Genomic DNA, 17,750 nt, shown 5'->3' on the forward strand with positions numbered 1-17,750 from the left:
CTCCATCAAAAACTTTGCACACCCTTCAGACGCCATAGATACCCCAAGATCAAACTCTTAAAATTAGGGTTATGATACCACATGTTAGTACAAAAAATCACGCAACGGAAGTAACATTAGAATCTTACAAATAATAAACAATAAGAAAAGCACATGAGATAATAAAATATTTTGGTTCAATTCATGAATTTTTCTCAACTACAAACCTAGGATTCCAAGTGCTTAAATAGAGAAATATTACCACAAATCCTATTTTAATTATAATACCAAAATATAACTCAACTCTGTTTTCTAAACCAACTATAATACCAAATTTAATATACTTACCAAATAACAAATCAGTTTTTAAAACTACTAAAATTCCAAATATTCATGGTTTAAAATATGTCAACAAAAGTGAAATTAATCCTATGTTTAATTATGATTTTATCTAACAGATAATCGAATTAGTTTTCAACGAACGGTCGAGTCACGTCAAATAAGAGGGCAAGAGAAATGAATAATCCCCCCAAGAAAGCCTCTTATGGAACTAGCACTAGAACTGAGGGTCCAACAAGTGAATTCTTACGCGCCAAAAACAAACCTTTACAGCCTCTTATAAATGCTTGCCTTCCCCATTACTTAATCAAAAGCCAAATTGTACGAAATTCAATGTACAGGAGAGCTAACTCTAAATAGTAAATGTGGAAATAAGCAGTTGATGTAGGACCTATCTATGTTGCTTCAGGCAAGATGGCCCTTATTCTCTTTGTCTGTAGACTTCAACCAGCTTTTAGATCCCGGTATGGTGGCTTTTGGGATTTTGCCACAGATTTAGAGGGGAAAAAAAAAGAAAACAAAATCAAGAAATATACGGGAATAAAGAAGTATTATTTGGATTATAACTTTTTTAGGAAAAATTTTTGGGAAAATGACCGGTTTCATCCCTCACATTTCACAAAATTATTCTTTTCATTCCTTACTTTTAAAATGAAGCAATTTCATCATTGATATTTAAAAACAGAAGTTATTACGTCCCTAAACCCAATTTTCAATATGAATCAAGCCATCTATCAACCTAATTACAAATTTTGGGGGTATAATTGGTCAATCACTTGACTAACTCAACTTGATATTCACGTGAAATTTAATGAATCCAAAAAGAAAAAAGAAAAAATTATAACATAAAAAAGAAGAATTAATCTTTCCTACATTGTCATTGTATATACTGACGGGTTTATGTACTTGCCACATCATTTCAATTTAAATTTAAACACCAATTTTGTATTTATGATATACATATAGACTCGCAAGTGTATATACTAATGGTACATGAAAAGATTTACCCAAAAAAGAAACCTTATTATTCCAATACAAAGAATGACCTTTTATGTTATACTTTTTATTTTTTTTTTGGTTCAATAAATGTCATGTGAATATGATGGAGTTGACGGAATGATCTATCAATTCTATCTCCGAAATTTATTACTGGCTAATTGGATGGTTTGATTCAGATTGACAATTAGGTTTAGGGATGTAATAGGTTTAATTTTTAAATGTTAGGAACGAAAAGAATATTTTTGTGAAATGTAAGGGATGAAATAGGTTATTTTCCCAAAATTTTTATATTTTTTGTGAATATATTTTTTTTATCATTTTTTAATCTTACATATATCAAATTATTATAATGTATTTTTTATAAGAATTCTTAAAAATAGCAATCGAAACAGAACTGTGACCACAAAATTGAAGTTGGCAAAGCACTGTGCCATTCGAGCATAGTACGCTAATTTTGGTCTGCATAGTAGAGTAATATGTCAATGTGGAATGCTTTGCAATGGACAATAACTCTTTTTCTTTTGGAAACTAATATGTCAAATACCAATACGAAAACTCATGATAATATTTCACTATCCCCCTATTTTATATCTTTGTGACTTCTTCAATACTTATTAAGACATTTAGGAGCCAATTTCGGAAGTTGAGATTAATGCACTTGTATTTGAGCTAATACACAACTTTTATGGAGTGAACTCTATAGAATTCCTAAAAGGGAAAAAAAAGAAGAAAAAGGAACAATTGACTACAAGGAGATTGTAAGAAAGAATGCAATTGATATTACATGCAATTTTTTCCCTCATTACTGTTCTCTTTCAATTTATTCTTATTAATTTTCTTCGTTTGTCAGACTGTATACAAAATTGACCATAACATATAAAATAGAGCGGAGAAATTAATGAGTAGTGTACAGAAAAACAAAAGGCAAAAGAGAGTCTATGTGATAATGTCATGCACTTTCCTAAATCGCAAAAGACTTGTTTATTTGCACTTTAGATATGCTTATCTTTTTCCTTGCATTCTGATTGGACTTAGAACTTAGAAGTGAACCCTCCTCTCCATTAATTTGGTTTTTATCTACTTTACCAAGTTTTCAAAAGACTGGAGATGGTTAAAGTTCTTCGTTTTGCAGGAGTAGTTTGCCTTTAAAGTTGTGATTCGATTCTTGTTTTTAACAAACTGCAATGATTATTGGGACCCATAATCTTCAAAAATATATTTAGGGAAAATTTCAGAAACCTCCCTTGAGGTTTTAACAATTTCATTTAGCTCCCTCAAGGTTTTAAAATTACACATACCTTCCTTATCATTTAAAATGACAATACTACCCTTAAATATTTTAATCAAATTCCCTTGTTTGGTATGCTTATACTTAGAATGACTTTTAAAATTATTTTTCCTTCTTATTCCTTTTTTAAATTTTTTGCCAATAAAATTGTAGAACTAGCACTATTACTTCTAGTTTCTATTGTAACCAAATGTCGAAGTAGTTATTTTTTTTTATGAGTTAACTTATATGTAATCCAATGTTTTTGCTAATCTTTATTTTCTATCTTTCGGTATTAAAATTAATAATACATAAAAAAGAAATGGCCCTAAGCCCCTACTAAATTATGATAATCCCACTACTCGAAAAAAATTCATAAACTCTAAATAAATTATTTCAACATTTTGTTTTCTATCTTATAAATCTAAATCTATAATAAAATATTATCAAAAGTATCCTATCATAGTGATAAAATTATTATTATAGTTGTTTATCAAATAGTAGGTATGGACATGAAAATTTTGGTACATTTTCTTTATAATTATATTAGATAATCTTATAATTGTATAGAAAAATAAATTAAAACTCATTACACAAGAGCATTTTTGGGTATTTATTTAAAAATTTGATCGAGTCAATATTATTTTAAGGTTTTGTTACTAAAAGGGAAAGTCATTCAAAACGTCCCTCATATTTTGTAAAATGATTTTTTTCATCCCTTACTTTTAAAAGTATAATTTTATGTCCCTTACAAATTCACATTGATTAAATTTGGTTTCTACCTAGATTTTCAACTAGTTTTTTATCGGAATTCATCATGTGCTTTACATGTGATCATTTTTAGGGGCAAAATTATCAAATTAAAATTTATATAATCCAATCCATAACCCCTCACATTTGATAAAATAATTTTTTTGTCCCTCATATTTCACAAAATGAATTGTTTCATCTCTCATATTTTACAAAATAAAATTTTTCATCTCTCATTGATCATGTGTACGAATAATTTTTTTTAACTCATGTATATATCTATTTGATTTCACCTGAACAATACGAATAGTATCTAATGTATAGATATTTGATTTCGTCTGAACGTACTGTTCAGATGAAATTAAATAGATATATACAGGAAATTAAAAAAATTATTAGTTTTTCACTCATGTTCATTTCCTTTTATTCGAAAATTAAAAAAAAAGAAGAAAAAATAAACAAAGGAAAATTGACACTTTCAAATTTTAAAACAATCACAAGGCAAGAAATTCAACTGTTAGTTTTAAAGGTGACGAGTAAAAATTTCAGATTTAAACTGTAATTTATTAACATGACTATAGAATTCGATTTAGCACCGATTAATTATATGGCCTTATTACACAATTCAATAAATGAATTATTATCAAAAGAGAATATGCTATAAATATTGAGTAGATTCACATGGTGAAATCAAATAAATATATATATATGGGGGTTTAAAACAAAATTGTTAGATTTAAATTCATGTATATATCTATTGAATAGCATGTATATAATTATAATTAGTCTGTTTATGTGAAATCAAATAAAGATATATTACATACTATTCGTACTGTTCAGGTAAAATTAAATAGATATATACAAGGATTTAAAAAAAACTTTTCATACACATGATTAATAAGAAATAAAAAATTCATTTTGTGAAATATGAGAGATGAAAAAATTCATTTTATGAAATGTGAGGGACAAAATAATTCATTTTGTGAAATATAAGGAACTATAGATCAGATTATGAAATTTTTGATTTGAAAATTTTACCCCTAAAAATGATCGCATGCAAAGTATGTGATGAATTTCGACCAAAATCTAGTAAAAAATCTAGATGGGGACCAAATTTAATTAATGTGAATTTGTAAGGGACGTAAAATTACATTTTTAAAAGTGAAGGATGAAAAAGTCATTTTATAAAATGTGATGGACATTTTGAACGATTTTTCCTTACTAAAACTATCAAATCAAGGGAGGTAGGTATAATTTTCCAAACCTGGAGGGAGCTCAGTGAAATTGTCAGATACCTCAGAGGAGGTTTCTAAAATTATCCCATCTATTAATTTAAGAAAGCAATGAGTGTGTTTGGATTGTAAATTATTTGAGATATTTTTACTATAGCACTTTTTGTGATGTGATGTATGTGAGATAAAAAAGTAATTGGGAAGATAAAAAAGTAATTGAGAAGATAAAAAAGTGTATTGAAAATTGTAATGGTGATGTAAGCAAATATATTTGGGCAAATAATCTGCTGTCCAAAATGTCTTTGGTCCAAAAAATAATGGAATCAACACAAGATTAGATCAAAACCTTGATTACTAATTATTTAGTTAATAAAGTTCATATGCCATAATGGTGTTGTTATTTACATGAACATGCAAAATAACTATTCCTAAATATTCTTCTTAAAATTTAAAATTTTCTTAAGGTAATCCAAGTCTGTGTTACATCAACCATTACAAGAATGACAAATAAATCCTATTCTGAAGGACCGAGGCTATGGATGTGAAACGAATTCGTTTCCAGTCTACATAAAATTAAGGCCTTATGAAATCTTTAAGTTATTCCTGTGTTAGAAAATTTTATTTGTGTTAGATAACAAAATTAGTTCCAATGACATCATTCATTGGATGTCATTATAAAATTTAAATGCATATTCTACATCAATGGCATTCAGGAATAATTCAAATTCACGAAAGAAAATTTCGTATTTATAATTTCCCTAGAAATCTCTAGTTCAGACGTTGGATTGAGATGATCGTACTATTGAGGCATAACAATAGGAATTAAGCATCCCACTTTTTTTCTATTGCTTCTTGTAACCCAAAAAAAAAAAAAATTGCTATTGCTACAAACCTAAAAGCCATAGCAAGTAACCGTCAGTCAAAAAATCCTCCTCACAGCTAAGTTCACATTACGAAACAATTTTTACTAACCGAGGCCAAACCATATATCAAAATTTTCAGGATTTTGATTTTGAATATCTCATTTTCATGTTGGGTTTTATTATTAAATCCACATATGTCAAAAACTAATTCATGCTATAGTTTCTTTATTACTTTATTAATTTTTTGTAAGCCATTTTGAAATTGGAGCAAGAATGCCTACATGTGTGTGTGTGTGTAGGACATGCAAGAACTAAAGATGTTTCAGTTAATTATATGACACAGCTGAACCTTTTATTTATGTGTCCTGACTTTTAGTCTCTCCCCTAATTTTTGTTCATGTTTAGGTTAATTGCACTTTAAAATGGTTACAGCTTTTTCTTTGAACTAGCAATTACATCATTCCTATTTTGAATTTATTCTACATAATCATCTCAGAATGCGTCGCAGGAAGAACTTTCAGTTCGGCTTGTTGATTTTAAGACGAAGTGATGTTTAATTTGATTAAAATTAGCTCATTCAATCAAGTTACGAAATTTTGGTATATTCTTTCTCATAACACTGAGTACTAAGCAAAAGAGGCTGTCCGACTTTCCATGATCTGTTATGGAGTAGACAGGAAGTGCTTCTGCTCTTTTTAAAGGAGACATTAATCTTCGGATTTCAGAAATGCATAATTATGTGAGCTTCTTATTTTTGACCAACATTTCGTTGAATGAAGGATTTGTGTGGCAAATATCAAAATCAAACATTTGGGAGATCAAAAAGTAGGTTTCTCTTGGGCACCTTAAAAGTACCTTAAACTTAGCTCTTGACTACCAATGGCGATGCAAAATTCTCCATATAATTTCTTAATTAATCAAATCAATCCTTTTAGCAAAAGGTTACTACCGGTGCCCTCAAGACACTCGTTAACATACTAAGTATTCACCTAACCTATTAAATATATATATACACACACACACTAAGAATTGCTATCCAATATCCTTACATTTATATACTTTTTCTATTTAATCTTACCTACCATCTCTTTTATTTATTTATTTTTTCTAATTAATCTTATATTTTCAAAAATATAACACCTAAAATATATCTTAACGAATACCCTATGGGCACCCATTAAATAGTACGTTAAAAGATACCAATCATAATTTAATCCATGGTTTCCAAACAATGATTAAATTTAGTGCTTAATTTATGCAAACAATGCAAGATCTTTATGGGTATACAACAATTAATTCTAGCTCAATCCACTCAAATACGTAGTAATATGGTTCTACAAAAATAGACATGTATGTTGTATAGACTATACTACATTGACTAGTTCCTGACATTATATGGTTTTAGGAGTTCTTTTAGAGTATTTTGAAAAATGAAGCCACGGATTTTTTTTGTTTTTGTTTTATTATGCCTCAATTTCCATATTCTAGTTGACGCCAAATTAAGAACCTTTTCTTAAAGTTAATTTAAGGACATTAAGGGCAAGTCACCAAACGAAGGAGTATATATATATATATGTATATAATTTTTTTTAAAAAAATTTGAGGGATGGAATTTAAGAAACAAAAAAAGGAACGGAGGATTTGAACTCAAAACTTCTAATTCTTGGGGTGATATTTTTCTTTGCGGAGAAGAAAATCCAATAGGGATAGCAAAAGCACCAAAATGTCGGGCCACAGCAAAAAAAGAAAAGAAAAGAAAATGCCTCAAGGATACAAAACTTGTCAGCAAATTGGTGAGGAGCTAATATTTTTTCCCCAAAAAAAAAAAAGTACCTTTAGGATTTATATCGCGCAAGACTGCATATGGGCAATCTGTAAGCTGTCCGGGCTTTACGTAGCTTTTTAGCTATATGCTATTTGGTACGTAAGGAAACAAGTTCTTGCTTACACAAGTAGGCTGCGTTGGTCGATATGTATCTCGATTATGTACGAAGGTTCTTCTTTACACCATATTGGAGAAAACATTCCAATTTCTTGATTTGATGTTCATGAAAACGTCAAACTTTACTTTTTCTCATGAGCCAAATATTGCAGAGAGAAAAGCCTAGATTGTGCTTTATCTTTCACATAAAAATATGCAACCAAAAAAAAAAAAAAAAAAAAAATTTCTCTCTTGCTTCATCATGAAGATTTCGTCCATATTATTCCCATAAAACAAAGATACCCCAATACCAACAATTTGGAGAATCTTCAAAAATCAAAGTGACAAAAGTTTAGCACAAGACATATATAAAAAAAGAGGCTAGGCATACAGCATGGATAATGATAACGGGAAAAAGGGTATCACCAGGTATTGTCCAAAAGAAGAATTTTTGTTACTTGTTGTCTTTCTTTTATTTTTCTACAATTATTTTCTTCTTTTCAAAGGTGATCATCATGGGGTCAAAATCATTTTTTTGCCTTTTCCCCTTTATCTTTTTCTTCAAGGGCCCTGCCAACAAAGTTGTCTCTTGTCAATTATACGGAAAGAGGTCTCTAGCTTCTTGTTCTTGGACATGGCTTGTCATAATTTAACTGGCCGATTCTTTTTGTTCTTTTTTTTTTTTAAAGTTTACATTTATATAATGGACTTAATTCAGGACGAAAAACTTCAAGGAATTAACTTGGAAAATCTACCAAAAAATTACGTTAAAACCAAGAAGCAAAATAATTTAGTTGCTCCATTTGAAGCAATTTGACTCCAAAAGTTCCAAGAAAAGGGAAAGGAAAAAAAGAGAAATTCATCACTCGGGAAAGAGGTACGAGTATTACTGTTAATGCTAAAAAATAAGCAAGTTCCAAACGATTAGTGAAAAAAGAAGAATATATTAACAACAATTTCTTTTCTTTCCTAACCAACCTTGGGAAATCTTTACGATTAATGAAGATTTTTTCTTTTCGAAAATCAATAATCTAATAGTAGATGTTGTGCATGTCAAAGTTCCATGAAGCAATACTGTCATATCATAGAGAATTGAAAAATACATAAAGAAAAAAGAAAAAGACTAATCTAAAAGATCTCTCTCTCTCTGAGTAACAGGAACAAAACTTCAACTTAAGCTTGCTAGTACCCATGAAGTGTGGACTACATCTTGAGAATAGAAACGAGTGGCTTGAACTAAAAATTATGGAAGAAAAAGGCTAGTGATTCGAGCCAAGGGAACAAAGCTGTCTCCCTTGTACTGGAATATGAATACAAATGGGAAGGATAAACATATACCCATATTCTTTCTAGCTTGTTGGGATGCTTGGTCTCCTTGAAAACTCCACTTTCGGTAGCAGTATATATGCAATATCCACGGGTGGTTCAAGACTAGTCTATCATCACTAATATAAATCAACAATCTCTTGAGAAGCTACATAGGAGATGAAGAGAGTTTCTTGGGATTTTAATCAAACTATTACCCCAAAGCAGATGTTTCTGTTAATTTAATTTAATTTTCATGCTCGCTACACCTGGTAATATATACCACCATTACCAGTTCTTATTCTCTTTATGTAATAAGGCTTGCTATTATGGTATAATGATAATACACTTGTAATTTATCTACCTAATTAATGCAGCTCTGGCCAATAAATTATAAAATGTATTAATTGTAGGATTTTTAAATTTTAAATCTCATGTTTTTGTAATAAAAAAAAAAAGGTACTTAGCAACTTACCTAACAGGTGCAAATACTGTTCCCAAGTGCATTGCAGGGGTTAAAATGGGTGTACACTCCAAAAAATGTTCAAAGTGCTGTAATCAAAGTTCATCAAAATGACAGAATACCACACAATTGGGAGCTAGGGAGGGAAAGGGGTTATGGCATTTGCTGATGAGCCATGTACCTATTGTTATTTATTTTAAAAGAATTCTGCTTTCATCCACTCAAAGCCAAGGTTTATGCCCTATTTCAACCAAAAAGATGTCGAGAAGCTGGTTATTTCAAAACAAGTTTTGGATAGGAAGGGGAAAATGATCTCATTTATCATTAAAAATGGGTTCTGGCTTCCAATATCTTCAATAATTGATGGCAGAGACGCAGTCAAATTCTTGTTCGAAATGTTTTCGAGGTGCATGTATTTAATTGTGAGTACAATTTAGTTTTCAAATTAATGTGTGTCTTTTCTAATATTGAACAATTTTATCTCTGTTGTAGAACATTTTATAACAAGAATGTGAAAACCGTAAAAACAGGCTTATGGATTACAGAATAACAGCAAATGTGCCATTTGACAAAATAATAATAACAATAATAGTAATAATAATACTAGTAGTAATAATAGTATTAATAATAGTAGTAATAGTAATAATAGTAACAACAGTAGTAATAGTAGTAATAGCAACAACAGTAGTAATAGTAATAATAATAGTAATAATAGTAATAGTAATAATAGTAACAACAGTAGTAATAGTAGTAATAGTAGTAATAATAATACTAATAATAATAATAATAGTAGTAGTAGTAGTAGTAATAATAATAATAATAATAATAATAATAATAATAATAATAATAATAATAATTGGGTCAGAGCGCCAAGTGGATACTTATTATGATATGGTTCAGGTATTGATTATTTTAAGATATAAAAATAAATATGAAAATGTATAAATAGAAGAAAATAATTATTATAAATATGCGTATTCACATGATAGATTATTAGGTTAGATGTAGAGGTGTTCAAATTTTGGAAAAAAATCAAAAAAAATGGTTGATCCAAGCCAGATTGGATTTCAGATTTTGATAGAATTGAAATATATCCAATTATAATTTTTGACAAAATAGTTTGAGAATGAATACTAAGAATACATTACCGAATTACTGATTACCGATCGAATTGCTGATTTTTCAATCGAAATCTAATTACTAATATTCAATTTATCAAACTAAGATTTGGACAATAATAGAAAATTGGTCTCAAAAAATTGATTCTCAAATTTCAAAAATATTTTGTTTCCAAAATTTCGGTTGCTGACTCGTGAACATCCCTAGATAGATGTGATTTAATTGAACGAGTGTGCCGTGCCATAGACATTCGTGAAAAAAATCGAAAATAATAACGTTAGGGAGAGAGAGAGAGAGAGATTGGTGAATTGGCAGGCTGACAGTCGGTAGAGCTGCAGGTCTTGGAGTTGTGTTGACGCACCCGGCAGAGAAACTTTTATGTTCATGCAGACAAAAGGATGGTAAGAATTCGTAATATTTTGTTCGTTAGTATTCCCCACTGCCCATTATTATTGTTTTTCCCATGACCTATTCACTCATTCATTCTCACTCATACATGGTCACTCACTAGACTCTAAACAGTAAACGGAAACAGCAGAAGCAGTAGGAGTGTTTCAGGCTTCAGAACCTAAAGGGATATCAGTCAAATTAATTATTGAAATGTCGCTTCAATCTACAGTATATATCAGATTGGTTTTCCTGTTCATGTACTGAAACTGAAGGGGATAACAGTACTTGTATGTTTCATATCTGCTCAACCAACCAACCCTCCAAACTAGGCCGTAGGCTCTATACTGTTGCACTTCGTCCCTTCTTCAGTTCTTCTTCCTCGTGTCTCTTTCTCATTCCCCCACCAGCCAGCAGTATTCACTCAATGCTAGCTGTTACAGAACCTTTTTAGTTTCTTTTTTCTGTTTTTCTTTTTCTTTTTTAAACATAGTATGATAAGAGTATAAAATTTGCATCCTTAATCATGTATTAAGTTGGTTGGATTCTTGATCTTTAGCTTTTAAATCTGTACAACAACTAGTACAACAACCATTTGAAATTGTACCTCATCTTTTTATCCATCTAGCTATTGGACAATCTCCAGTCTCTCTCTAGCTTCTTGCTAATCATTTGCTTTTTTCCAAGCAACAGTGAATCTCAAATGGTATATGTTCCAACACCATGAATAATCACATGATACACAACTCCACTATCCAAAGCAAAAGGGCATCATACGCACCCCAAAAGCTGATTTTCTTTCTTTCTTTCTTTTTTTTTTTTTACAGGATGAAAAGCCCAACTCAAATAGATTTTGGATCAAATATGCTCGCCTGGTCATGTTATCCAGTCACCTTTTGCCTAAGAATATGTACAACCTTTATACCATCTATTTATGATACTACTTGCCTAGTTAAGTCTTCATGTGGATGATTGAAAGATATATGTTCCCACTTGGATGGATCATTCCTATTGCATGCATAGTATTCCCCATAAACAGTTGCTATGTGCATTTTGAGCTACTGGACATCCCTTTTATCACCTCTCATAGTTTTACCAATACCAACAAATAACTAGCAAGGACAAATTTGGATTTGCTGATTCAGTACGTATACAGGCAAAAAGTAATATCTAGGTACAAAAAGCAAAGGCACAGATTTTCCCGGGTACTCTTGGCAGTGAGTTCTCTTAAGTTTAAACTTTTAACCCTTTGAAAAGCATACGTGAAAAAACTAACCAGAAAACCTCAAATTAACTTTTCATTTAGCCAAAAAAAGGTTTGGACTTATTTTAAGCAAGAATTAATAGCCAGACTTTTGGCATCTTTTCCTTCTTCTTCCTTTTTTTTTTAATTAAGAAATTTGATTTTTGGTTACTTTATCACATAAACAAGATTAATATGAAGCTACTCTAGCTTATTACCCTATCTTCGTTACTAACTGTGACCTAGCCGGCTTTGGAATGTATATTAAAAAAAAGGAAAAATAAACTGCGAAAGCTGTTACTCATGGAACCCCACTATAGAGGTCTGAATGAAAAATTGGAAGATTTGGAACTACTCATTCATTATGGAAATGAAGTTGAAGATGCATGGATTTGGAAAAACTCCTTCTATTTTTGTCCTAACAGAAAACATTCTCCATGTCCGGATGGTGTTCTTTCTGGGAAAACTCCGTCCTACAGAATTTATCATTATCTGTCCAACCAAAGCTAAATACCCAATTCTTGGGTAAACAAAAAAAATTTCCAGTCCTTACTTCTTTAATTAAAATGCCAGAAGCTTTTGGCATTGCTTTCCCGTACTTTATGGGACTATGTTTCCCGTGTCCACTGCCCATATGGTTTTGCTTCTGCTAAGTATAACTCTAGTTCCTTGATAGGTGAGTAGCTATGCACAATGTTGTCAAACTTGGTCTTTCTTCACTAGATTTCAGTTGTTAAGTCCTCTATCATAGGTTGCAATAATAGAGTATCACGCTATCATACAGTTAGAAGAAAACATCATTAAAGCATAAACTGAAAGCGAAAAGGTCTTTACATGGAGAACATAATCTAAACGAAACTTATGACCGATCCTTCATTTTCTTTTTATCTTTTTTCTTGATCCTCGGGGAAGGGGAGATGCTAGAAAGTTGAACTCTTGAATCATTACTACCTTAATGGCTGAGTAATACCGAGAGGTAACTAGTTGCAAGTCTAACTAAATCAAAAGCTTTGAGGGATTTTCAAACTTGAGAAGCCACTGATATGTAAATCCTACTTGAGTTCGACTACTTGCTAGTTGCTAGTTGAGTACCCTAGACCACCATTATATTTCTGGATTTGTGGTCATGAGTGCATGGACTGGTCATCATCTTGTTCGATCTCAGAAGCAGGTTCGTCATCTTCTTCAAAGCTATTGACACCATAAGCTCCATGTCCATTTCCAAAAGCTTTAATGTGATCCTTGAGGGATCTCTTGTGCTTAAAATCCGACCCACAAATGCAATACCAGAGCTTCCCACAATTCTTCTCATGAGTCCTCCAATCTCCTCTTACTGCAAAAGCTTTGCCACATTTTCTGCACATGAAGGGCTTGATCCCATGCTTCCTTTTGTAGTGTGTTTGGAGGGTTCTGAAATCTTTTAGTGGCTTTGCTCTTGGATGATCAATATTGTTTCTGCAACCCGGTGCACAACAATAGCAAGGGAGCCTTAGCATTCCAGTAGGTTGAGTCCCCCTTAGAGATTCAGGCCCTTTTCTGTACTGAGATCCATGCCCCCACATATGCATCTGCATCACCGACACATTGAAAAATTCTTGGTGAATCTAACAGTACTTATGTCTAGAAGAATTCTGCCAGATAAAAGGGGAAAAAATACAAAATGGAGGAATAAAAGACAATGCAAAACATCTTCGTCGATGAAATAAAGGATGTAAATGTTGAATATCATGACTAAAGGATCTAAGAGCATATCAGTAGTTATAGGAAGCATTTCTACACAAAACGAGAAATATAATTGTAAATAGTTAAATGAAATGGTTCTTGAAAGAAAACAAAACAGAATTCTTGATTTTTTCCTAATTTGTTTGGAGATACTACTATAATGATGGTAAGATCTCCATATCATAGACAAAAATAAGATAGTAGTTCTTAGTTAAACAAAATATTAAGTTGACTGGAGCTAGGAAGATTCGCGTCAGATGATAAAGGGCTTTGATTTCTTAAGAATGGGGTTTGCTGGTTTGCAACCTGTAGTTTTGGTCTCGACCGTGGGGACAGTGGATAAAAGCTTAGAGGTGGGATTCTGTTCCTTAGTACTTCAAGGAAAAATCCCGGAAAACTGCAAGATTTTCAGTTGGAATGCACAGTGCAGATATGTGTGCAGACAACAACAAACTTCGAAATGTCTAAAGCAACAAGGAACATTGTCTGTGTTGTTCAATCACATAAATGAGTTCACTGCTCACGCACCTAGCAGCTTTAGTTCAGTTGGATCAGGTGTGGAGAATTATGGCATTGAAATTGAAAGAAGTCATAAAGAACATTGATAAATACCGAATAGTTAATTCCAAAAATCCAATAGTACTTTTAAAGTAAATGGAATTTTGGAAATAATTAACAACTCCTCCATATCCATATCTAATCCTTTTCTTAAAGTTCAAGCTTTTAGAAAAAAAAAGGATTAGAAATTGGGAATTTGGGAGCCTATTCTTATTGAGTTTAGGAATTGTATTTGGAAAAAGGAAAAGTAGAGAGAGAGAGAGGGCAGGGAGACTCACAATAGAAAAAAGAAGAATAAAACGAGGAGGAGAGAAAGCTTTGGAGTTAAAAATATTTCCTGCGGCTGCTTTGATCTGTGAAATTGACTTACTTGCATGTTGTTGTATCTGTTGAAAGTTTTGCAGCAAACTGGACAGGAAAACTGAGTAGGACCAATAAGAATCTGGGAAGGAGTAGGGATCCAATACTGGCCCTTGTTGAGTCTGTTCATGATGGGGTGGTATCCAGCAGCTGAGACATCTCCATCTTGATCATGATCTTTATCAGTGGTTTCAGCTGAAGAAGAAAGTACGGAAGCCAGATCAGCTGCACTAGGGTTTGGTAGTCCTATATGTAGTGCTACAGTAACATCTTCATCATCATCTTCAGCTTCAGCTTCTTCATGAACCTCATGAACAGCTCCGGGAAAGAGGGTTTTTTGGCTGTCCTCTTTGGATTTACTGCTGCTACTTCTTTCCATATCCATTTCCTGGCAACAGGGCTCTTCTGAAATTGCTCCATGATCATGCCTTGTTGGACTTAAGCTGAGGAGAGGAAGGGCTTCTCTTAGAGGAGGTGAGCTTGGTGGGCTGTTGTGAGAGTGAAAAGAGGTGCTAGTACCATTGTACTGAATGCAATTGTTTGAGTAGTAGAAGTTTTGGACATAATTAGGAGGCTGATGATTTGAGGAGATTGAGGAAGAAAAAGGGTATGGAGTGTTGAATTTGAACCATTGATTGTAGAAATTTGAGTAAGGATCAGTCATGGTGAAAAGGTGAGCTTTGAGGAGAGAGAAAAAAGAGAGAAAGAGAGAGAGTAGAAGATGGCCAAAATGTGATGGTGATGAGGAGCAATCTGGAGACTGATTAGCACTCAACCTTTTTCAAAAGGAGCTGAATGGTGAAATATATATCACCTTACAGGTTCCTACTTCCTACTATATACTTTTTTTATCCCCCTTTAATAGAAAACCAAAGAAAAAAAAAAGCAACCTTGCCTTTTACCGAGGTGGGAAATAGATCCATGGACCGTAATTTCTTTCTTAACTTTCTTCATCTCATGCCTCTTTTCTCCACTAGGTTTTTGAATATTTATTGACCCAAACATTGCATTGATATCATGTAACTTTAATAAACCTTGTAGTGTGAAAAATGGATTTCCTCTGTCAAATACACAGAACTGCAAGTTTTGTTGAAAAAAGTTCCTGCTAAATAAGAAATTGTGGGACGTTATAATTGGGAATGCATAAGTTCCCAAAATTTAACCAACTAACATTTCTTTTATTTTTACGAAAAGAACTCTGAAATGAGTACTACTTTCTTTAGAGTTGTAATCACCTATTCTATGAGAATTGACAATAAATATCTTAAATCTTCAAATCTTTAGTGAAATGTTCCTGTGTGATGAGAGGGTTAGTGAACACTATTAGTCAGCACATTTGAAGATTAATTTTTTTTTTTTATATCTGGCCATTTATTCTAGATGCCCCATCGAATAAAAGAATGGTTTGAGTTCTTAAAATACTTAAATATTGCGAATTAGTTGTAACAAAATATTCAACAGCAAAAGAAAGGATGAGTGGGAAGGTTTAGAATATTTGTTGATTAATTTTTTAGAATTAATTTCTCCAACGCTAACAATTTATACAGATTAGCACAACTAGATACATGATATATGTGTAAAATTTAGAATATAATTTCCAATCGAGATTATTATTTGTCAGGGCTTACTTGTGTATACTATCACTATAATAAATATTAACTTTTTATTTTTCATATCTAATCATTTATTCTAGATGCCCCCTTGATGAAAAGACTGGTCTTAGTTTGTTCTATTGAATATTAGTCTTACCGGAATGATCAACAGCAAAAGTTAATTTCTGGTTTCATTTGGATGTAATCAAGAATCCCCCTCTGATTACTAACTTTAGGAGTTTTTATAAAAAATTATACTGCAACGATCCGATATATGTAAGGTAATAAAATAATTAAAAAATGTGTTCACAGAAAATATAAAAATTTTTCTGTAAAAAATCACAATTCAAACAAGGCAGTTTAGAAGGGGAGGAGATTAGTGACACAGAGTATTTAAATTCACCTACCCATATCTCTCTTTGCAGCAAAAATCCAAACTCATATCTTGCACGTTTGCCTAACTTTTACCCCCCAAAAAAAAATTTCACTTGTACGGCTTTCTTTCTTTGTTTTTTGTTCCCCGTAAGACTAGTTGTTATCAAGACACGAAAGTAACATTTTACTCGATCGTCCAATATTGAATTGTAAACCATAATAATCTTGTCAATTTCAACTGCTTGACTTGTGTGTCTGTTTTCCACCAGATATAGACTGATCAGCTTCCTGTCTTCTGTCCTTATAATGCACACATGACATGTTATATATCAACTCCAAGTATTACATCTTTGTTACATTACCCCTGGCCTAGGATTGATGCTAATTTTTCATAATTAAGCATATAAAATTTATTGTCCATTAATTCTTCTCTAATTTACCTTCTGTTCCAGGTAAAATAAAAGATCCTCTTGACCATTAATAATGTTTAATTTTAAGGATTCAAATATCCCTTGTCCATAGGAAAAAAAAAACTAGGGGTAGAACAAGATAACATGATGAAAATTACACATTTTAATTTATTGATGGGGTTGTGGGAAATGTTTCACCAAACAAATACTGTACTATTCATGATACTTTAATTTTTCTTCTTCAGTTCTTTGTATTTTTTTTCCCTTCTTTATATGACTCTGATATTAACGTTGTTGAAATATGCTGCAGCTCATAATAATTAAAAACAAAACAAACATACTTGTTGACTTCATGGTTGACCATGCAGTCAACGTTTTCCATGTCGAACCTACCGCGGAGGTGATGGGCGACTTGCCGACTGACGATGATTCGATAAAATCTTAGTGCGGGGATGGTGAAGTTGACCTTCGTTGCAAAAAAGTGTCCACCAATTTCCATCTTCATAAGGATGCCCTGCTAATTACAACTATAGGAAATTTACATACGTATTGATATAATTAAGAAGTATATCTATTATCTTTTCGAGGGTCCCAAACACATTTCTTGTGTTATTTTATTCCTAGTACTCAAAACTTGCAAATGGAAAGTTAGCAATGGATCCCCCAAAATTTTTTAAAAACACACTATTAGTTATGGAAATTTATGACAGTTTCAAAAAAATTCCAAATATGTTGCCCCCTAATGCAAAATTTTTTACCCATTTATTCTTTTTAAGAAGATCAACGTCTTCTTATCAACTGGATCACACTTCACTGTTAAAAAAATTTGATACCCAACTTTCTCCTTAACATATCAATCTTAGTTT

The 17,750-nt window shown here is 31.8% G+C and overlaps 1 protein-coding gene across 1 annotated transcript; it reads right to left on the bottom strand.

Annotated features, from left to right (window-relative positions):
- Positions 1-12,651: 12,651 nt before the first annotated feature.
- LOC113695506 (zinc finger protein WIP2) lies at positions 12,652-15,278 on the bottom strand. Its single transcript, XM_027214632.2, has 2 exons — positions 14,518-15,278; positions 12,652-13,435 (listed from the first exon to the last, which is right to left on the bottom strand). Exons 1-2 carry the CDS (start codon positions 15,169-15,171, stop codon positions 12,992-12,994), a joined length of 1,098 nt encoding a protein of 365 aa, XP_027070433.1. The 5' UTR covers positions 15,172-15,278; the 3' UTR covers positions 12,652-12,991.
- Between the last annotated feature and the right edge of the window lie 2,472 nt (positions 15,279-17,750).

Source organism: Coffea arabica, chromosome 6e (genome assembly GCF_036785885.1).
Source record: "Coffea arabica cultivar ET-39 chromosome 6e, Coffea Arabica ET-39 HiFi, whole genome shotgun sequence".
Lineage (NCBI taxonomy): Eukaryota > Viridiplantae > Streptophyta > Magnoliopsida > Gentianales > Rubiaceae > Coffea > Coffea arabica.